Consider the following 24267-nt stretch of genomic DNA (forward strand, 5'->3'; position numbering starts at 1 on the left):
TTGAAGAACAAAGAAGCAGTGCATCAACATTCAAAGGTATATCTAATGTGCTGGGATTTTTTATAAGTGAGAAAATCACAAATTGAAATAATAATAATAATATATGTATAAGCAGTGCTGAGGATTGTAGCTAAGAATTCTCGAAATATTTTCATGAGTGAATAATGATAACTTTAACCTTTTAGTTGAAGAAAAGAGAAAAATTATTCTTCTGAGTGCCAAGTCAACTTCAAAAATTGGTAAATTTGATATTTTTTGTTTGGGAGATTCAAAGTCCAGTGACATTGTTTCGTGTTAAATTTTCTAGATGAAACTTCCAGTGGCAGCAAAGAAAAAATTCTGAATTCAATTACTTCTCGTAGTTTCAAGTCATCTTCAAAAACTGGTAAATTTGATATTTTTGTTTTAGGAGATTCTAAGTCCAGTGACATTCATTTTGTGTAATATTTTGTAGATGAACCTTCCACTCCCAACACAGTCGAATTTAAAGAACGTTTTCTTACAAAGGATCACAAAATTAAAGATAGCGTCCATGAAAATTTGAAAAGGTAAATGTTTTTTATCGCTTTTACGTCAATTTTGACTTATTTGACACGAGGAAAAGGCATCGAATATCTTCACTTTTCCACATTTGCAGTTTTCCTTGGCTTTGTGGCAAGTATGGTACATCACGTCCTACTGATGAGATGAATTATCGTCACATGTATCTTGAAGTTGACGAATCAAAGACTGAGGATGTTTTAAAGCAAGAAATCGATGGCAAATTTGAATGGAAAGCTTCAGATTACATCGAATTACGTTATGTTGACCCACGTAAGAAAATAGAAATCCAACAGCTATCCAACAATGTTATGGTAAGTCGAGAGGATGAGCCCAATAGATCAATGTATGGCGCGTTGACTTTGTTCTGCTGTAAGATGAACAGCATTACGCGTTGACTTGCGCTCATGTTGGTTACTTAAAAAGTATTCCCAAAGGGCAAAAGCGTGATTTATACCTGAAACTTTTCGTGACTTATACTGAAACTTTTTAAATATTCAACTTAGTTTGGAGTAAGTAAATCAGTTTTTATAAAGTACTGCTTCAAGGTAAATGAAGTATCCAGTTGCACAAAATGTAGGAAAAGAAATTGAATTTCGGTAAAACGCCTTCCATCATGTCTTCCTATGATAAGTTTATTTGTGCTTGGTTTCATTGGCTTTCATAAAACCCGAGTTTGTGTGGCATTGTTTGAATTTTCAATGAGTTTTGCATGCAAAATCATATTGCAAGTTGGGAGTGAAATCATTCAAAGAAAATAGCTTTTGGCATGTAAGAGGAAACGAAAACTTCACTCACCTGGCGAGATATATTTTTCTTGAGCAACATAAACAACTGCAGCAACACATTGTTGACATATACCATGCTCAAATCGAGCAGGATTTTCACACATTCAAACAGGTAGAACCAATCTCTTGTAATCCTAGAGAAGCATAGTTATTGATATAGATTTATACATTATATTTGCTTATTTGATTGTTCAAATTGGACAGTATATGGTTGAATTTTCAACTTTTGTATTGGATATACTGCCTGCACGTATATAAATGCTGATTACCTGTTATTATTGCAAAAATTTTTTCGTTAGGCTGATTAAAAGAGGACGGAGGACTAGCAAATTAAGTGTCAAGGGAAAATTTAAAAGTGGTTGGTTTACCTTTGGAGAAGCAATACATATATTCAAAAGCGGTAGATATTCTGACTATAGTTCATAAACTCAACCTTCTACGGAACATTCAGAATCTTGGACTACGTTTGGAAAGCCCATGTCACTACCAAATGCACCTAAGAGTTAGAGGCAATAAAATTGATTTTGAAAACTCTCTTAAAGACACTGCTTCTGTTATTTCTGACCTCGTTTATTAAAAACAAGTCTATAGCCAAAAAGCAATCCCCAAAGACGTGATCTTATTTTGCACCGTAGTTGTATAGACAACCTAAATGCAAGCCCCAAATTCGTCAAATCAAAAGATATTTTCTATTAAGTACAGATGGCAGTAGCTACAAATCAATATACCTGTTTTGATTCATATTCAAACCATATGCAAAGTACAAAAAATGACCCAATTTCGGGCTCGTGTTGACTTCAAACTTCCATCGAGAGAAATCGGAGACTTTTTCATTTCTAAATAAAAAACAAGGTTTGTGAATATTCTATGAAATTTACTGATTATTTGTTTTTCTATTTAAAGTTTTACCTTGATAGCTTATTCACGGGTTTCCTTACTGCAATAATTTTAAGCTGATTGGTCTCACCGTTTTTAAAAGGTCCTTTGTTTTGTTCTAACCACAAGAAGTGAAGCAGATGGTCATTTCACTCTCCAAGTCTAAGTATCAACTTTCTTGTTGAGCTGATTTAAACTCATAAACTAAAAAATATCAATCTCACATTTTAGCTTTATGTACCTCTTTTTTGTCATCTAGTTTGGGGACAAAACATTGAAGTTTTTTTATCATTTGGCAAAAAGCAACCCATTGATTTATTCACAGGAATTTCAATGCTCTCGTTGTTGTAATTTGCAGACTTATTTCGAAGAACAGGATTTGTCTTTTGATGATTTATAAAACTGTTTCGTTTCGAGGGTGCAGATTTTTGTCTTGAATCTGTCAACTCAACTTTGTATTTTGAGATTTCTTTTCTAGAAACGTCATAGCCACCGTCCACCAAAGCTTTCCAAATATATCTCACATGGACACTGTCCTCGTCTGATTTACGCTTGGTATTTTTTTTCCTTGAATAAATGGTGTTGCTTGAATTTGACGGTTGCATTGTGCACTTTTTTTTGTAACATTTCTAAGTAATTAGTATTTTGTCGATCTAAGTTTGAATAACGATCATGTTCAATATGTTCTTCTTTGAACTTGGAGTAGTAAGAGTCATCTTTGTTTTCTTCTGTTGAATTAATAAGTGACATGTTTGTTACTCTGCATTTAGTGTTCTTTCGTGAAGCACGATTCTCCAGCAAACTAAAGTCATTTTTTGTCGAAGAGTAGCACGTTCTTGAAGAAACTGATAACTTTTTAATGATTAGATATTTATAAACATCATCGTCGATTTTTACGCTATCACTGGAAGATAATTCTACATTACAGTGAGTTGATTTTAGATGATTGTCCTTATCATCATGTGAGCTATTAACATTATGAATATCTGCATCGTACATTCTATCTAAAGGATCTGTGTTACATGATTTCCTTTTATCTAAATCCCTTTCACCTTTAGAAAGTTGACCAGTCCAAACATCAACACCAGCTGCCTGTTTGGAAGCATTAGAATCATGAATATCGATAACATTGTCATTTGCTTCTTCATTTACAGAAATGATTCGTTGATTTTGTGCAAAGTCATTTCTATCATGCCCTTTTACACCATCACCATGATCTAGTTAAATTGTCTCAAATTGTTCTGCCAGCGACTGCCTACGAAGATCAACGGTCAAGATGTTTTGAGAGATCCGTTGGCTGGCCTAAGAAAACCTTGTTACATCCGGACTTTGGACGTTTTCACAAACTTGCAAACCATAGAAAGAGTTCTTAAAGCAATCTAGAAGTGAATAGCACAAAAAATCCAAGCTAAACAAAATGATGATAAAACATTGCGACATTTCATTTGTAGAAATATCTGCTCATCTCAATATATAGAGATGCTAATAAAAAATTGCTTAGCTCTCCAAAAAGGCCCTCGATAAGATTTTTCAAGAAAAGCGTAATCCTCAATTTGGGAATTTACATTTTGGATGCCTAGCCATTTGGCAACGCTAGGCTTAGAAAGAAATCTTGCCTGGAAAAAGAGAGTCTTCAGTGGTCCATTTTTTCTCAAACTATTTTGTCGAGATACGGGACGATCTTGTGGTGGTTTATCCGGGAAAAGACTACGAACATATTCTATTGCTAATCTTGTTTTCAACTTGCAATGGCTGTTGGGGCTGGTTGTCTTAAGAAAACAAAACAGAAATGTTAATTTGTAATTAGCAATCGGGTTTGTCGTTTGTTTTTAACTTTTCTTTGTACACTACACTTAAATGTGTAATCAATCATCGATCATCAATAATCAATCATTGATCATCGTTTTCTGAGACAAACCGTGATCGACCTGTAATTCTTAATACTGAAGAGTATCGTAGTGTAAATGAAATACATGCTCAAATTTTTAGTCATATGTTTGATTGGTCGTACATTTTTTCGTGAGTGCTTTAGTTTAACATTAAATGGAAGATCACCTGAACCAGTTTTTGTCACCAATTGTGTTTTTGATGGCTCAGCTATGACCCTCTCTTTTCTTGCGTCAATGCAAAGGTATTTACTAGGTTGCTGGAAAGAAGTAGAAAATTATTCTTTGATATATGTTTTCTAAAAACTTCACGAGCATATAGTCAAATCTATTTTATAACATTAGAACAAAGTAAATACTTTACAGTGCCAGACTGCGAGTTTCAGTTTGGTGGAAAAGCAGCTGATAAAATTAAGTGACATACGCTTTGTTGTTAATGATAAGTTAAAAAAGATTTCATACAGCAATAGAATCAAGTTGCCAGCAATACCTGATAATGAAATGAACTTTACAAATAACGTTTGTATTCATCGTTCATTTCATACTTTGATACTTCCATAATCATTTGTTACAATAAGTTGGTATAAAAATGAATGCATCAAAATTCTTTATTTTTTACGGAAATTCACTGTCCATTTTTATTTCCTTTTCATAAACACAAATATGCTAGTAATAAAATAACACAGAGGTTTTTAGTTTCGTTGGTACACTCAACTAAGTTGATATTTTGCTTTCCAAAGAAACGAAAGAGCTTCTCGATCCGTTCGTAGCGAGTAGAATGAGACTTATTTATTAAACTCAGGATTTGAACAAAGTTATTTTCCAGAATGCAGGCTATGTTTAAGGTTTTAGCAAGTTTGTAGATTCCGGAGACTCTGTAGCATATTCATAAAAAACTGAAAGAAGTCACGGTTCATTCCTATCTCGAAATACGTTTTTGTAAACAAAATTAAAATCGACTAAAACAGAACATCTCTCCTTGTACCTAGTGCATGGTATTTCATCTGTCGTTATATTTTATAACTGTTTGGGACTCTTCCAATTCATTGACTTGTTATCAATCAGGATCATGGGATTGAGACGAAAATCTTCTCGACCATAATTAAAGATAAGTTAGGTGAGCCAGCTGGTAAAGGCCGTTGAGTCTTCAGTGGTCTGGGGACAAGTAAGAGGATTACATGAATCTTAATTTTTTTAAATGGAAACATCGCTTTTAAATGTTGGTTAAATGTTGGCAATAATATAAATAAATATTTACGAAATGAACTTACATAAAAATAGTTTTATAACCATTAAGCTAGTTAAGTAAAGGAGAAATACATTTTTATAGGTTTTATTATCTGTGGATTTTACAATGATTCACAGTTTGTTTATCATCAACCATTCAGGGTAAGTCGGTAGTGACAGTATGTATTGGTTTTATATTTGTTTGCTTTCAAAGCTCTTTTGTTGGTTTTGTACGTAACAGCTTGTGATTATTGTGAGAAGTACTTTACAATTATTTGAATGAGATAAAATGAGATTAGTTTCAGTAAGATATTAAAGGAAAGCTTGAACAATGTCAGAAGCATGTGAAGGTAGATTATGAGAAGTATCATGTGACAGGATTAATACCCAGAAGAAATAAAGAATGTCATAAAAATCGTGAGATATTACCTGATATCTGTAATTTTAATCGTGTTGAAGTCAGTTAGATAATGCCATTTTGATGATTTCAGCTTCCTAAATTGTTTAGTTATCACAACTTTACACCAAATGGGTTACTGTGAGTCACTAGGTCATATGATGTTTTTCATGTACATTTAGGGATATATTTCTGGAAAAACATTGGAGAAGTGTTTTGGGACGCTCTGTTTGTGATTATTTCTTCAAGGCTCAAGGAAAGGTAAATGAATTTATGTGTAAATTGCTGTTTGTGCTTGTTTAGTTGAGAAGTTTTAAGTACTTTCTTGAACTGTTTTCATGTTATATTTGTCTGACAAAAATACTCCTAAACAAATTAAATATCATCTTTTATGTTCAGGCTACTTCTCCAGAAGACATTCCTCCTGTAATTGCAACGGGATTCAGTTATCTCATCAGTATATTCCGCCATGATCTCTTCTTCGTTTCTGTTTTTGAAAATGAAGGTTTGTGTTTACATTAAGGTTAGTTAATGTTTTATTAATGTTATTTTGAATCAATTTCCTCTAATCCAATCAAGAGATTGATTGCTAGTTTTAATTTAAAAAGTATGCATTACATTGCAAAGAAGTGTTATCACTCAACAAAAGGCATTGCATTAGGCATTCCTAGTGGTAGATTAAGTCTTTAATTCCATGTACAAATCCACAATTTTCTGTTTTCAACACACATCTTTCAGTCTCTTATTAGTTACAGTTAACAAAAAATAATTTTGAACATTTACCAGGAAAAATTCGATTAGAATGATAATAGGAAAATAAAAATAGACAAATTCTCAATATCGCTAGTATCGAATGAACAAAGATCTTTTTGTTGTTATTTTAAAGAGTTGCATCTTAAATACTTATGCAATTAAGTGTGTCATTGACACGCGTAATATCATTTACCATTTGAGCATTTACTAGGAAGAATTTGATTAGAATGATAATAGAAAAGTAAAAATAGACAAATTCTCGGTATAGCTAATATCGAATGAACAAAGATCGTTTTCTTGTTATTTTTAATATTTGCATCTCTAAATAGTTATGCAATGAAGTGTGTCATTGACACGCGTAATATGACATTTTTCAATGAATTCTTGCATTTTTGATGAACGGACTATTCTAAATTCTAATACTGTATATCTTACATGCCAATACCCTTAAGGTTGTTTTCTTCTCATTAGGTGTTGCATGGTAGCGCCTTGTTTGATTCGGTTGTCCAAATTTAGAATCTCCTGTGTTTTTTTTGAATCTAGTCGACTGCAATCAATGGTTAATCACAAACATTAAACAGTTATACTATAAAACGTTCCATTTGCTGTGATTAAAATAAGCGGATTGTGTTTTGATTTATGCTTTTAAATTCCTTGGTAGAGATTTGTACGGAAAAAAGTAACTTCCAATTACGTTCACATTGACAAAGACACCATTGCCTTACTGAGTTTAAGTTGTCCCTGATATTGCTAGCTTCATCATAATTGGTGAAAGTAAACCATTACCCTTAATATGTTTTAAATCAAGTTTATAAAGATGAAACTTGACGATACTAGTCTTTTCTATACCTTGTTATAGCTACCTTGTTGCTGTTTTGTTGGGTAATCATAATTTTTAGAATCTGTGAATAATAAGCTTTCCCCTAAAATGTAGCTACTTTGCTACTATTATGATAAATATTTTTGTTTCGACAATAATTTGTAAAAAAGAAACACTCTTATTTGGCGTGCATCAAATGATTATCGTAGATTTTTGACGATTAACTTCATACAGTTGGATGTTTTAAAACATTGATAAAAGTAACGTTTAACAAGGATGAGTACAATTTCTGAAAGTTTTCTTCCTGCTTATGTTTAATATTTATAAATTTTCATCTATGTTAGTGCTAATAATCACGGAAAGTTGCTTTGTTGACGTACGGCGTTGAAGGTTATGATGTTATATGTAATTTAAACGCCTTAATGATTGTATATTAAAACTGTGCAAGAATTCTATTTTAATCTTTTCATTTTAACGAGTGAGAAAGACGAAGATTTGATAAATATGTATTTATGATTGCAGAATTTCCTAAGTTCGATATTCACCTTGGATAATACAGAATTTATAGAGTTGCCTTCAACGAATGAAAAGTTACTTCATGGATGACGGTAAGTTATATACAATCGAATTTATGCGAGACCCTCGTAAATTGTGTGTAAGCTATACATGCAAAAATATGGATGTATTTTCCAACATTTTATCGTAGAACATTTACACACTTTATTGATCTTTTTACCTCGATAATTGTTGTCTAGAGATTTTATGTCTTTATGCACCAACTATAGATATATCTTTAAGGCTTTTTCTGAGTCGAATTTTATTGACTAAAATACTGTCACACGTTTTGTGACTTTTCAATTGACAGAACGTTACGAGTCTAAAGAAGAAGGAATGGAATATTACCCCCACTATGAAAGTAAGTTATACTATGAAATTTATGTATAAGGCACTTATAATTTGTATCTGCCATACGTAGTGATATACTTTCTAACATTCAACATATACTCCTTGATTATGCTTTTCGTTGTTATCTCGTCATCTCAGGATATTTTACGTCTCCTTGCGCCCATAATTTTTAAGCATTTTCGATTCAAAATCCCTTCATGAGATTGTTTGTGTAAGATGATAATAATATCCATAATAACTATAAAAATAGCTTAAGAAGCATTTGTGCAAACTGGACGATTATCCAAAGCTATAGTTTACAAATTTAGGTGTTGAACAACATAAAATAAGTCAGTTTTAAGTCAATGTCGTCATCAAAGAAGAGCTTTTGGCAATTCAGATGAACCTTCGGCATACAAGTTTCAGGCACAGCGGAGGATCGATAATTTGGGGGGGGCTCATATTCATATATTCATGTTTTGATCCTTAGAAAACAATGGATTTCAAAGGACTTAAGCCTCCATATCATGAATATATGAATATTACCCCAATTATCAATCCTCCGCGGTGCCTGTTTGTTATATGTTCCTTGTCATTTTGAGTAAAAACGCGACAAAGTGTTGGATATGAATAGATCAAAATATTGTATCATTCTGATTACAAATTGTATTACAATGCGAAATAATATGGGTCAATTTTGGTGAATCTCAGCAGAAATAGATCCGTCCGCCATTTTTTCTTATCCGTTCCGCCGTTCAGGGGTTTTATTTGTTTGAATTTTGTTTCCTGAAATAAATTTAGAGGCGTTTGTAAAGATGCGTTCTAGCGGCCCTCATATGCCTTCTGGTAGCGGATTCTCTCCTCAAATCATTCGTGGGGTATTCCCCCCTGGCTGTACCCCAGCCACAACGCCAATGGCTCGATGTTTCATAGATATACATAGGATTGATACATAGGCGTAGAAACAGATTCAAATTTGGGGGATAAAGTCGACGAGTATAGTATATACTCCACCCTTATTTTTTGAGGCTTTAGGGAGTCTAGTACAAACATTGAAAATGGAGAAAGTCATGAAACCTTTATAATTTAGTTGTACTTCGTTACAATACACAAAGTGCAAGTATAGTTAAAAAATCAATACATTGCACAAAACGAACGAATTTAACTAATAACCTAAACGATTGGTCGTACTAGTTGCAAGCTACGAATTCTAGTTCAATGTCAGACTAAGATATTTTCACTCTCTGAAGAGTTAAAAATAGACCTTTGTTGTATGCATTAAATGGGTACAAAGAAGTTTATGAGCTTTACTACACATACAAGGACGTACGTTTTCATGATGTCGCTTATCGTGCTAATTCAAGTGATATCCATAATTCGCATTTGATCTTAGCATAAATTTTGCTCGTTTGCGGTCTTTACTAAATCTGACAGTATTGATATTGTTATCTTTCTTAAGTCAATTTCTACTTCGTTCTTGAACTTTCTGTACTCTGTGTGATAGGTACATAACATAAAACCCCTATATGCAACTATCACAAATTCAATATTTGCCTAAGATCAAACTTTATTTGTCAAACCTGAGCTCCAGTTCATATCAAATACTGCTATCCGCGTGCAACACTGCATACTTTTTTTAAAAAAGGCATCGATCGCTGCGGTTCTTTTAGTAGAACCTAGTCTTGCTCAAAGATTTTATGGTAGATTAAAGTGAGCCACTTCAGCCATTAGTCAACCTAAAGGGCAAGAAGAAGCTACACAATATACCAATACAGCCTTCGGTTCTTTTCTTTGAATTGGGTCTAGTAAATTCATTTAGATGAGTCGTAGGTATTTGCTTCCCCATCATGTGCTTGTTTATGACTCAGAGGAAGGTGACCGCGAATAAGGATGTTGTGACTATCAAGTCGTTATACAACTTGGGAATAAACAATTTAATGAAATAAACGAAATTACAATTTATTACTTTAAATTACGTTGACCGTTTGGTCCCACGTACAACATTCAACTACAACAATTTGCCTTTTACTCTAAATAAACAGCAACACCCTTTCAAACGTCACTTCCTTCTCCATGCCGTCCAAAGTAAATCATACGGTAGCCACACTGGTCCCTAAATGGAAATTGCAACGTAGCAATCCATTTACAACTATATACCGTGAAATTTGAATAAACAACAAGAATATAACTCTCAAATTCTAAATTATTTAGATATATAAACTTCAAGTGTCCATCTCAAGTAGACATAATTTAGTCACGGACGGATCAAGGTTACTGTGTTCATCTTGTAATCTCCCTTTCGTTGATGTTTGGCTCTGGTCGATACTGTTTAACTAGTTTTACCTTCTCTGTCCGCACATAACCGTCATTACTTGCTATTGCTTCTACAACGACACCTAACGTCCATTGTCCCCTTGGATAGTTTTCTCAGCTACAAGTACTAGATCTTCTTTAAAATTTCCCGGTGTATACCATTTCTTTCTCTCCATTAATGTTGGTAAGTATTCTTTGAGCCATCTACGCCAAAAAACATTTGCTAAGTATTGAGCCTGCTTCCAATTCTTCTTACAGCACAAATCATTTTTGTCAAATAATCCTGGTTGTAAACTAGTACTTGCTCGTAAATGCAATAAGTGGTTTGGAGTTAGAGGATCGTCATCGTCAGGACTGTCACTGTTAAGCGTGAGAGGTCTTGAATTCAGGATTAGAACCACCTCTGCGATCACGGTTTGCAGGACTTGTCTGAAACTTCTTGTCCTTTGAGAATTGCTTTGAGGATTTGTCTAACAGATCGTTTCATTTCTCCCATACGCCTCCCATATCTTGCTAAAGGCGGGTTAAAGTACAAACTTTGAAATTTGCGTGAGAATGTGGTGTTCTGTACATGTGCGAAGATCTCTCTTTCGGCGGCATCCAATTCTTCCATTGCTAGTCGTCGAACTTTAAATTCCGATTCCAAATGAGGACCAGAAATAACTTCCCTTTGTCTCGCCTTGCTGAGAAGATAAATCCTTATAACGTAACAACCAAGCAACAGAACACCTCAACCAAATGGAGGGGCGTGAAATCATATCCAACAAGTGAGGCCTTCTGCAGTCACGTAAATTAGGGCTTCCTTCCTTACTTTGTCCTCATCCTTTAGTTCAGGAATTGTTATCCCTTTGGCCAATGGCTTTCGTCCTCTCAAAGGAATGCAGGACCTTTAACTATGGCCTTTGTGTCTTAACACATGCAATTTAACGCCCTTGGAGCCTTCATCGGCGGGATTGTCATCCCGCTTCACGTAATTCCACTCGGATAGGTGCGATCCACTACGAATCACTTGGACGTTCAAAGTTGATGTGTGTTCTTTGCTTTCGTTGTTAATACATTTGAGAACTGACATTGAATCTGTCCAATAACAAACTCCTTGCACTACCACATCCAATTCTTTTCGAATAATCTTCGAAAGTTTTACGGAAATGACGGCAGTCGTTAATTCCAGTCTTGGTATAGAAATCTCCCTTAATGGAGCGAGTCTAGCCTTCCCAATTACAAATGAGCAGTGTATTTCATTGTTTGCATTCTTAGACGCAAATATGCCACCGCCGAATAGCGAAGTCGAGGCGTCGGAGAAAATATGTAGACTCACATCTTTTACTTCCTTGAATCCTGCAGGTTTAAAACAGCGGCGAACCCGAATTTCTTGTAGCTTAGAGGGATCAGCTACCCAACGTTTCCATTGCGAAAGTTCGTTCACCTGAATGTGATCATCCCATCCAAGTCCTTTACAAAGCATTTGCAGTATTAACTTCGCCTTCATAACAAACGGAGCAATAAAGCCTAAGGGATCGAAAAGCGAATTTACTGCTGACACTATCTTCCGTCGAGTGACAGGACCTTCGTTTTCTAACTGCAACATTCTTTTCCGCAACAACCCATACAAACATATCCTCTTCTGTGTTCTACTTTATTCCAAGAGTACTTTCTGTGGTTAGCTTATTGATTTCATCAAGTCATCGACATACATGTTACGTTTCGCCGTTTCTACTGCTAGAGTCGTATTCTTTCTGAAACAACCCTCGGCTGTCTTCCGCAAACAGAAATTGGCGATACTTGGAAACGACGTTGTTCGAACAAATGTCTTGTCATTCCTGTATTCTTCCATGTTCCAGAAAGGTCTTTATTTGTACCATAAGAATCGCAATGCGTCTCCATCCTTTGGTTCCACTAGAACCTGATGGAACATTGCTTCTACATCAGCAACTACTGCAGCCAATTCCTCTCTGGAAGCGAATTAACACGCCTGTTAGTAGATTTGTCTGATCCGTAATTCCAGAAGTTGCTGATTCAACGACGTTTGCTCATATCTGGCTGCACAATAATAGACGATTCTTACCTTTTCGGGCTTTAGAGGATGAGTAACCGGGTGATGGTAGGTACCACGTTGGTCTGTCGTTTACCTCTAGATCCTGAAGAATCTTTTCTGCGTAGCCTTTATCAATGTAATCGTTTATTGTGGCTTGATACTTTTTCAACAGGTTTTCATCCCTGAGGAGCCGTTTTTCAAAAGTAAGCCTCTGCGTTCTGCGATTATTCTATTATTAGGTAAGGAGGGCGGTTTTTCGCCATGGCAGAGCAACTTGAAAATGATTATCTACTACGTCAGCGTCTCTTCCATTATTTGAAGCGCTCTGCCTTCGCGACGGACACACTTTTTTCAACTAGAGGTTCAAAGTCGGTCTTCCACAGTCTTTCCACCACATTTTCTGAGGCATTCATTTTCCACTTCATCAACTTCATTGTTAGTGGCAGAGTCAGGGGCATCGAATTCAATCGTTCAAGATTAGCCGATGCACTGCTTCATTCCCGGTAGGCGACAGGACCAATCACTGTCCATCCTAAACTGTATTTAATTGCCACTGATCCTTCTCCTCTCCCAATTTATATTCCGTAGAAACAACTTAGGATTTTCGCGCCGTCCGATAACCAGCATAACTTCACAAGTCTCTAACTCTGCAACGGAAGATTGCGTGGTGCGGCCATTTATATCACTTTTGCTACACAAGACTTGAAATTGGTATGTGGTTTACCGCCTGACATTTGGTAATTCAACCACTGTGCTGTCATCCATGAACTTACTACGATATTACCAGTTCACTCTTTAATTCAGTCCATCCAGTCACCCTGTCAATGTGAAGTCAAGTGTTTTTTTCCGTTATTCGCAAGTTGACGTGCTGCCGGTCATGCCACCGGAACCGCTAACACACAGCAAAGTTCTGACTCGATGATGAAATGTCTCCACCTTTCACGGGACAAACGACTTACAAGCCAATGGGCATGGAGATTTGACTGAATGAGCATTGGAACGATATGGTTTTATCAGGCAACTAGTATTGAACTGATTTCTGGTGAATGATAAGGTCACTGACTTTGGTTCCAATTTGAAACTGTACTAGGCATGACACATTGTCCCATTTGTTAATAATTTATACATTTTAAGCACTCTCACAAAAAGACTTTCCAAGATGAGAGCATTTTCTTTTTTATGTGATTTTGGATTCTAATGTATTGTCAGAGGCTCCAAAGGGGACGACTGCCAATATATATTTCACATACTGAGGTTTCTGTAAACGTAACTTGAAAGTTTCTTGAAGTTGAATAAAACATTTGCGTTATACATTGTACATACTTTGGAGGTGTTACACTCCTCCCTCCAAAAAATAAATCCTGCCAGCACCACTATATGTTGTGTCTAATGGAGAGCCAAAAGAAACGTTCTTGACTAAATTAATATCTTTTTATACAAGTGTTTTTGTCTCTATCTCAAACTCTTTAATCTCATATATTTGCATATAATGATTACCGTAAGGTTCATTTTATGTAATATTTTGTAAACATTTAAATAAACGACAATATTTTTCAATTTTTTAATTTTAATAACAGACATGTTTCGACTTCACTCCAAGCCATCTTCGTCGCAGATTTAAGATAGAAATATGATACAACTGTTACATGAAACCACCAGAAATTTTGCAACATGGATCAAAGAATACACCACCTCCGAAAAAAACTCCACGTTGGACAAAACATTAACAAAATCTGAAAGCAAATCTAAATACACTTCATCATGCTTTCTAACACTGCTAACACTTCATTCATTTTCAAACTCAAACCAACCACATACGTCAACACAAACCAGACATGAAGAAACAAGTCCAGCATTTAAATAGTATTTTCCAAATTTAATTTTCCTTTCTTAACTATGCACATCCTGTATCATTTCCCCACCAATTTGTAAATTATTTCTACGTGTGAGTATCAGCAGGGCAATTAGCCCCCCCCTAATTTTTCAATATCTCTTGCTTTGTAAAGTATTAAAGTATAAAAATCCGCCCCAGGAAAATACTTGCATTAGATAAGTATGGATGTTTAACAATATTTCATGTCTCACTTATGTTACACCTTCATTTTTAGTTGACGTTAGATTGATCAATTATAGAGCGCTCAGACTAATTGCCGGAGTAAGATACCCTGTTCTGGCAAAATCTGCAGGTTGAAACCACACTACGTAGCATCCACTAGCTTCGTTTATTTATATTTCGGCGCCGCCGAAAACCGTGCCAACGGCTTTTCATACACGTTACCGTCGTTCACATCAGTGCCCGTGCCTGATTACCGTACTCGGTGATACCTCTTTTCGTGGTGTCTAGACCCAGGCATTTATACACTGGCATCATCAAAATTTTGTGTTCACTATTGCCATGAAGGACTCAAATGTATCAATTCAACTGTAACTAATGGAATCAATTTATTATCTGAATCACATTGTATGATATAAATATCGTATTCAATCACACTGAAGGTGTCTTATAGCTAAATTAAATATTATATATCATTACAAATACAAAATTGAAAAATATCATCGTGTATTTAAAATGTTTATAAAGCATAATACCCATTAGATCATAGAGTACTGTTTTTGAGATACAGAGTCGCCTAGTCCCAACAAGAGCGAACTCTTCCAAAAAGAATTTCTAACCAAGGCAAAATTCGGTGTTTTTCACTATAAAAGGGCCGTTCTGTTGTATACAACCAGAGGCATAAGTTACATGTGCGTATGACGTTTTAAATCATACTTGAAATTCCTTATCTATTCCTTCAGTAAATATATTTGTTTCCCTCTGCGATCTATAGAAATGCTTTACATTTATTATCAAACGATATTAATCTACGACGCATTTAACATACTTTGGTGTTTATAATCTGTTTATAACAAAAATGGAAACGAAATCAAAGTTTCTCAAATTTTCAAACACTTAAAGATTTTCGTATTAATTGTAAGTTTTCCAGACTTTGTTGTATTGTATTAATCACAAAACTAAAGAATGGTACGCATTAAATGTTAGGTTGAATATATGTGAAATATTTCATGATGTATAATCTATTCATTTGCCAGGGTTTGGTCTGTTCATCTTATTTATACCTCTGTATTTAACTCTATGTCTTTAACCTTATATTTTTTGTATACTTTTTACCACAGCGATAAAAAAGAAAAAACTTTGTTGAGACGACAAACTGATCTAAAACATTTAATATTTTCTCTTGTCGGATGACGATGTAAATCGTTGCCGGAAATGACACGCAGGCATTTTAAAAAAAAATTTTGAGAAAGTTGGTCTTGGTATTATTTAAATCGATTGCATGATTTATCATTTCTATCTGAACTTCTTTTACATTCTTTTTCAAAATTTTGTTATGTGTGAATATTTATAAGAATTTGTTGGTTAACAGACAGTTTTGGAGCCACTGGCTATTATGGCATTAACCGTGTTTTAAAACTCAGCTAAAATTGCTCGAGAAAATAAGGACAAAAGGAAGTATTAAAGATTGTTGATAAATAGTATGGAAGTGTAAAAAAATACACATAATAAATGTATGAATAGTTAAATAAAAACATAAATAAATTATGTAATTTTAACAATGAAAGAAGACAAGTCATATAGTCATTGATGTCGAAACTAACTATCGATTTGGCAAACACGGTGTGCATTCTACGACATCGTGAAAATGGAGCAAAAATAATTCATTTATAAAAATGACTTCACAAAAAAATCTATAAATTTGTTTGCGAATACCATTTAGCTAGCGACTTTTAGCTGTGTATAATTTTAATTGCATGCTTATTTACAGCAAAGGATAATGTCAAAGGATAAAGCATTCATACTTGCTTTTCAGTTATGCCTGCTCATGTTTTCTACTCATGAAAAAACCCACAGCTAGTGCAAAGTATAGCTGCTGTAGTAGGATAAGAATAGGACAAAATTCCAAAATAGGAGCAAGAATTAGGTCTTGGTCATTGTTAAGTCACATATTCATTTATCCAGGTCTTTGAAACAGATAACATATACTGTCGCAGAATACATTTACATAATTTAGAACAAATACGTTTATATCTATCATTTTTAGCTCAAGAATCTCCATCAATTAATTTTCTTTATTGTTTTAAATTGAATACCCAAGAAAACAGTCAATAAGACGTTAAAAATTTTGTATTGCGTTAAACACGATAGCAAATGAGCGCCTAGAATCTACGTAGAAATAGATGAAACAAAAAATTTTCTTGTTCGCTTGTAACAAATAACAGTCGATGTTAATTCACAGATACTCTATCAACGCTTCTAAAAGAACCACTACGTTTCCTGTGATTAATCCAAAGTTGGGATTGAAAAGTTCCACTGAAGGAAAGTTGGAAATAATAATCACGAGCTCAAACAAATATTTGCCGTATCACAAGAAAAGATGGGGTTATGGCAGTCACAACCAGCAGCTATGCAGTTCTTGGAAGATGGAAATTTTAATATGAAAATGGCGATTACGAAAGAGCAATTAAACACTACCAAGAATGTTTGAAAGTTACAAACGAAATTAGCGTCAAAATAATGGCGTTCTTTGGTCTTGGTAACGCTTATACTTTCTCTGATGAATGGCAGGAAGGATTAAACTGTTTTAATGATTGTTTGAATCTTTCTTCTAAAGTGGAAAGTAAGTATTTTCAGCATCAAGTATATCTTCACCTGGGAAGTATTCATTCTACCACTGAAAGACTGAAGACGACATAAAGAAAGATGAAATAAATTGTCTCTGCCATATTGCATTAGGAGGATTGAATAAGTTGCTTGGAAATTATGAGAAATCTCTGGAGCATTACAAAAAAGGATTTAATCTTCTTGAATCTCAACAGCAACAACATGAACAGCATCATCGACCACAACGACAAAGAGAAGTTGGTGGTATCAACGCTAGTAAAAGGATTTAATCTTCTTGAATCTCAACAGCAACAACATGAACAGCATCATCGACCACAACGACAAAGAGAAGTTGGTGGTATCAACGTTAGTAAAGATTTCGTCAACCTTAACATGAAGAACTTGTCAATTGTTACTTCAGCTGGAATTGTCAGTGGAGTGTTGGCTGTTTTATGGGAATTAGCAGAATTGTTTGATAAACTTGAGCAAGATAGGGAAGCAGCAGATATTTATGAAATGTATCTGGGGATTGTCCAAAAAGATGAAGATATAGAAAAATAAGAGAATGCTATGAAATATCTGATACAAATATACGAAGAAAAAGAGCGTTATTACTTACGAAATTCAATGGAAGCGAAGTTACAAGAAATCATTAAGAAGAAGAACGAAAAAGGTAGAGAGTTTGCACTAATGAGAAAGCTTTTTAGTAATCTGCTCATTGATTGTTTCCGTTTTACTTAACCTTAATTTTATACTTTTATCATTTTATGAATTTCATTTTTATCATTTTTATATTAAACTTAAAAGTTGTGGAGGACACGTGCCCTCCTTCCTACGTCACTGGCTTGAATGAGTTGTTGATGATGGTTTTTCATAAAATATTTTTAAATGTTCACTTTGTATGAAAATCCTCAATGCAATAAAATGAAGCTTGAGCTACTTTTATACATCTGAGTATTCATGCACATTTGCTCTCTATGAATGTAATACTTTTACTTCAATTTCAGAATTGCAGTTACAAGAATGGAAATACCTTGGTGAATCAACAAAACATAAAGAATTATTCCAAAGACTTATTGAGTATGGGCGCAATCTCAGCATCAAGGTTGAATATGTGGGTAATGTATGTGTAATTTTCTCTGAAGAGTTTTGTATCGGCAAAGGAAGTGATGGAACACGTGTTTATCTTGGACTTGGAAAAGATGGTTACGGTAAAGCAGTGAAACGAATACGACGAGATAACAATCTTGCTCTGCAAGAAAACACAATTTTGAATGAAAGCAATGCACAGAAGTCGGAGTATGTTGTTAATTATTCTTACTTAGAACAAGAGAGTGGAACAGAATATGTATATTTAATACTTGACCTGTGTGAAGAATCACTGCAGGATTTTGTACTGTCAGAAGCAAATTCTTTGACTTGTCTTCAAAAAACTCTTCCCGAAATTCTCAGACAAATTTTAAAAGGATTAGCTGATCTTCATAGCGAGCCACGTCCTATTCTTCATCGAGATTTAAAACCTTCAAATGTTCTACGAGACGCACAAGGTAAATTTTAATAGCCGACTTTGGTATTAGTCGAATATTGAAGGATGGCCGTACGACATATTCAAGCATTGCAAAAAGTGGCACTGAGTATTGGTTTGCTCCTGAATCATATTGTGTGAAGAGTCAGTCGAAAAAAAAAGCTCGTTTCAAAAGACAGTCTGATGTAATGGTAGGTGCAAAAGGGTAACTTTTGCAAATTAAATTGACTTTGATTTTCGACATTTCTTATAAGCTGTTTCATTTTCATTGATTTTAGAATGCAGGAATGGTGGCTTATTATGTTGCAACAAAAAGAAAACATCCTTTTGGTCCTCCAGAGTATAGACTGAAAAACTTGTTAGATGGAAACCCTGTTGGCTTAAAGGAAATCGACGATGTTCAACTTAAAGATCTACTTTCATGGATGCTACAACTTGTACCTGAACTCAGACCATCTGCTATCGAGGCGTTAAAACACCCTTATCTACAATCCTATGAGAAGAACTTTGATATGCTGTGTGATGTGGCAAACCAACCAGGGATAGAGATACCGTATTTAGGTCATCCTCTAAACTCAGATGTGCATGAGCAGTTAAATGGTCTAAAAAATTGGATGGACCGTATTGAACCTGAAGTTTTTAGTAATTTCAATAAAAGTCAATACGACTCCACATGGTTGGGTTGCTTAAAATTTTTGCATAACGTTCACCAGAATTGGCATGATAAACCATTCTTACATACCAAGGAAGGCGAGTATGAAGAGTATTTCTTACGAGTTTTCCCAGAGCTTCCTCATTTGGTGCATAGAATCACAAAGTTTAATGATTGGAAAACAAAACCTGATCTTGAAGAACATTTTACAAGTAAGTTATAACCACTGAAATGATTATATTATTTTCAATGATGGATCCGATTTTAGGCTTTCTTTTCAATGTCAAAAACATTATAGCTTTTGGTACAAACTTTTTTAAAAATGCTGTATTGATAAGACTGACGAAAATTTAATCGAGTCAGTCATTTAGGGTTTCCGTGTAAATTTTCATGGGTGAGGAAAACAAGAATCTTTGTTTTTGATCCATTGCTATTTAGCAATTAAGTTTGGCATGGATATCGGGTTAAAGATTGGCAAACATTCTTTGCATTTTCAGCATTTTATATTTTTGAAGATCCAGAGCTCAAATACTCTTAAACATTATATCGTGATGTTGTTTTCTTATGGTGCATGGTCTTTAGTCTGTAGTCAAATTTCATTTGTAACAGTTTTAAATAAGGTTAGTAGATTCCAACTACTATCTCAGAGTGACAGTCGATAGTAAAAGATGAGAGTAAAAAAAGTCCAGATTTTAAATGAAAAGTCGAGAGTCGAAATAAACTGATTGTATCAATAAGCCTATATTGCTATTTGCTTTGTAGCTACGTATTGTTTGCTATTGTTGCTTATTCATATTTCTACTGTTCTAATGTAGAATCGTATTTGCAAGACTTTAGACAACTTTTAGCTAATTGTTTGACTATTCTTATCATTCATGCCTAAATGTGACAATTTTACGTGATTTTAAGACTTGGTGTGACCAGAGTGGAAATATATTGATGAATCAACACAACATAGAGAATTGCTTTTAAAATTGATCAAGTATGGACGCGATCCCAACGTCGTCATTAAACAAGTGAACGATGTAGGTGTAATTTTCTCAGACGAGTTTTGCATCGGCAAAGGAAGTAATGAAACCCGTGTTTATCTCGGACTGGGAAAAGATGGTTACGGTAAAGCAGTGAAACGAATGCTTAAAGATAACTTCATCAATCTTGCACAGCAAGAAAAGAAAATTTTAAATGGAATCAACCCTTAGGAGTCGAATTATGTTGTAAATTATTACCACTTAGAAGAAGATACTGCAACTGAATATGTATATTTGATACTCGACCTATGTGAAGAATCTCTAGAGAGTTTTGTGCAATCTTCTAGCTTGTATGATCTTCAAAAATCTCTTCCTAAAGTTCTCCGACAAACGCTAAAAGGATTAGCTGATCTTCATAGTGGTTCTATTCTTCATCGAGATTTGAAACCTTCCAATGTTCTCCGTAACTCACAGAGCAAATTTTTGCTAGCTGACTTTGTTATTAGTCGAATGATGAAGAATGACTCCAAGAGATTTAAAAGCAATGCTAAATGGGAAACTGAGTATTGGATTGCTCCTGAATCAGTTAATAATTCATGTTACCAAAAAAAGTCTGATGTAATGGTAGGTTTAGAATTATACCATTTGCAAATTGAAATGTAATTTATTAACTTTACAAAAATGCTGAAAAAACGTTTTCATTGATTTTAGAATGCAGGAATGGTGGCTTATTATGTTGCAACAAAGGGAAACATCCTTTGGACCTCCAGAGTATAGACTGAAAAACTTGTTAGATGGAAACCCTGTTGGCTTAAAGGAAATCGACGATGTTCAACTTAAAGATCTACTTTCATGGATGCTACAACTTGTACCTGAACTAAGACCATCTGCTAGCGAGGCGTTAAAACACCCTTATCTACAATCCTATGAGAAGAACTTTGATATGCTGTGTGATGTGGCAAACCAACCAGGGATAGAGATACCGTATTTAGGTCATCCTCTTAACTCAGATGTGCATGTGCAGTTAAATGGTCTAAAAAATTGGATGGACCGTATTGAACCTGAAGTTTTTAGTATTTTCAATATAAGTCAATACGACTCCACATGGTTGGGTTGCTTAAAATTTTTGCAAAACGTTCACCAGAATTGGCGTGATAAACGACTCATACGTATCAAGGAAGGCAAAGAGTATTTCTTACGAGTTTTCCCAGAGCTTCCTTTGCTGGTGCATAGAATCACAAGGTTGAATGATCGGAAAACAAGACCTGATCTTGAAGAACATTTTACAAGTAAGTTATAACCACTGAAATAATTCTATTATTTTCAATGATTGATATAATTGACAACTATATGACAACAAAATTTATCATGACTACAAAACTCTCAAGAAATGATTAACAACTATAAAGAGTATTTCTTGAGAGTTTTCCAAGAGCTTCCCCTTTTGTTCACAAAATAAAAATTATACAGGAGGGCCATTCAAGTGTGCGCCGCGTCCTCACGTTGGCCATCATTCTAGCAAGACATTTAGGGCTTTTCACTTGTTCCCAACCACTGCAATTACATGTTTTCGTTTCTTCACAATGAAATCGAAAATATATTTCAATATAAGAAGTGACGTCGTGTCATGTCAGTGGTTGGGCTGCCGATATGCGCGAGGACAAAAACATCAAAGGCTCCGACACGAGTGACCCTTCTGTATATTCCATATTCTGTGTTTTGGTGCACAGAATCATAAGGTTAAGAGAATGGAAATCAAGACCTGATCTTGAAGAACAGTTTGCGAGTAAGTTTCAGTCAAAGAAATAATTCTTCAGTATGAACGAGATCTATAAATTAATGTTGCATTTTTCCCTGATAACTTTCCAACATAGCAGTTTGTTGTTTCCGCCTGTTTGCAAGGTGATTTGAACGTGGGGAATCGTATAAATATACTTTTTATCTGTTAATTATTCCTTTTTAAGTCTTATAATTATATTTTATGTTCTAGAAATATATTAAACTATTTTAGAAAAGTTAACTATTTATTATTTCTCATTGAAAAAGTCTGTCATGTGAAAACTCTTGTTAAGACTTTATTATCTTGAATAGGTAAATTAATCACGAACAAATTACATTAGTTAAAGTTTATAAACGTTAATATATGTGCAGCAATGTCTGTTGATTTCAAAGAGAAACAGTTTTTTTCATACATCATGTGTAATGTACTAGCAAACAGCAAATCCGGGAGGAATTGACTTCGAGTTAGCGGAATTAAAGTTGGAGTTGAAGGAGCCAGTTGGAGTTCTCGTGGCTCTACTGTAATACTGATTGTTGTATATCATTTGAGGAGACGTCTGAATCAATAAAGGTACTTATCTGTGTGATTGAAATAAATTTGTTGTTTTTGCAAATTCTTATTTTAAAATGTTTTGCATTTTTCTACGATCAACGTTCACGAGAATATTAAAAAGAATAAAGACACTGCTAGCTCATCGTGGGCTCTTAATGACAGCGGTATCTGTTTCAAACATAAGTAGCAATCAGGAGATAAAACATGGCAGGTGAAGGAACGAGAAAATGAAGTATGTTCGCTTGTGTTTCAATCAATGGTTTTGATGCATGGCCTACATTTCCGGTGAGTCATGCTTTGTAAAACTAACTTTAAAGTTGTGTTTCTTCAAATGTGCAGATAATTTACAGGCTTGTGCTCATTTACTTTTTACATTTTTACCTTTACAAAATTTCTCAAGTCCATCCCCCAAAGATTATTTCCAGCTGTGATCTTTTGAAATCTTTTCATTTTTTGAACAAATATGTATGTGACAAAGTGCATACATTTGTATTATTTTCATGGTTCTATCAGGCGTAAACTAAACGGCAAAGAAGTCAAATTTGATAATCAGGATCAGATAATATTTAGCAAGATTTGCAGACCTACTTTTGTTGTATTCCTGTCATGTTTAAAGAATGGTATGCTTATAAAACACTACATTGAATTTGGGAGTTATTTCAGTGCATTTAATAGCATGTTTGGTAATTTCATTGCGTCAGACGTTTGATTTTATCGCTAAAAACATGTCTGTAATTATCTTCTTTATTTATCTCGACACGAATAAGTCTTCAAATTATATTTTTAACAATACTTACTGATTTTTCACTCATCAAGAAAGTATAGAAACAATATTCAACTATGCAGATTAAGACAATTGTCTTGAAATTTGTGTTTACATATAGCTGCGTTTTTACGTATAAGTAGAGTTAATTATTTTATAGATGTTAAGAGAACCGAGAGAGTTTTATAAATTAGCGTATGTTGTTGCCTATGACGAAAGGTATTAATTAAATGGCTAGAAGTGACACTGATCGAGCTACTGACAATTGTCCTATGTCAGACACTTCAGTAAATCATAGATCATCCGGATTTGCCAGCAATTACAAAATATGTACCTGACAAGTTTAGTTCTTTTACAGAATGTCAATTTTATCATTGCGTGCAAGTACTGTAGGGGAGGATCGAGGGGGTTGCTGTAAAGTATGTGTTTATAATAGTCACGCATGACAATATAAATTGCGTTTATTCAACGTCTTATTTTTATGATTTACATCTCTAAAGTTATTTGATACAGTCATGCATCTTTAAAATATTATCAATGCAGCTTTCAACATGCAGTTGAGATTTTATTTCAACTGCTTCTTTCTTAAAACGAGATGTGGAAAGGCCAGGTTATCTTTAGATGCCAATAGTTACGGAACTGATTGCTTTGTATTAATCGAGTAGAAAATACATACTGTCTTGCTCTTGGTAGACATTGATTTCATCAAAACTGTGCAAGTGTTGAAGATTGCCAATGATGAATTTCAATTTCAAATTTGAAAAATAAACTTAGTCGAAAACTCAAAGTTACTGGTTTGTTAAATATGCCAAGTATACCCGAAGAGAATTTATAAAATCATTTATAT

At 34.4% G+C, this 24267-nt stretch overlaps 3 protein-coding genes and 1 long non-coding RNA gene across 7 annotated transcripts in view; all 4 read left to right on the top strand.

Moving 5' to 3' along the window:
* The first annotated feature begins 313 nt into the window (after window positions 1-313).
* LOC124437931 lies at window positions 314-758 on the top strand. The gene is made up of 3 exons (XR_006945917.1): window positions 314-385; window positions 455-548; window positions 638-758. It is a non-coding gene; the product is annotated as an uncharacterized LOC124437931 (long non-coding RNA).
* Window positions 759-5355: 4597 nt separating this feature from the next.
* The window catches only part of LOC124437874 (serine/threonine-protein kinase/endoribonuclease IRE2-like), a 125774-nt gene continuing 106862 nt past the window's right edge, over window positions 5356-24267 (top strand). For all 4 annotated transcript variants that reach the window (XR_006945876.1, XR_006945878.1, XR_006945877.1 and 1 more), the window contains exon 1: window positions 5356-5479. The gene's annotated coding sequence lies outside the window, so the exon portion shown is untranslated. The remainder of the gene's footprint in view (window positions 5480-24267) is intronic.
* Window positions 17448-18738, top strand: LOC124437943 (serine/threonine-protein kinase/endoribonuclease IRE2-like). The gene is made up of 2 exons (XM_046987904.1): window positions 17448-17853; window positions 18188-18738. The coding sequence occupies exons 1-2, from the start codon at window positions 17751-17753 to the stop codon at window positions 18736-18738; spliced, it is 654 nt and encodes a 217-aa protein (XP_046843860.1). The 5' UTR covers window positions 17448-17750.
* Window positions 18739-20240, top strand: LOC124437945 (serine/threonine-protein kinase/endoribonuclease IRE1a-like). The gene is made up of 3 exons (XM_046987905.1): window positions 18739-18896; window positions 18984-19569; window positions 20173-20240. Exons 1-3 carry the CDS (start codon window positions 18894-18896, stop codon window positions 20238-20240), a joined length of 657 nt encoding a protein of 218 aa, XP_046843861.1. The 5' UTR covers window positions 18739-18893.

This window comes from Xenia sp. Carnegie-2017, unplaced genomic scaffold (assembly GCF_021976095.1).
Source record: "Xenia sp. Carnegie-2017 unplaced genomic scaffold, XeniaSp_v1 HiC_scaffold_18, whole genome shotgun sequence".
Taxonomy (NCBI): Eukaryota; Metazoa; Cnidaria; class Anthozoa; order Malacalcyonacea; family Xeniidae; genus Xenia; species Xenia sp. Carnegie-2017.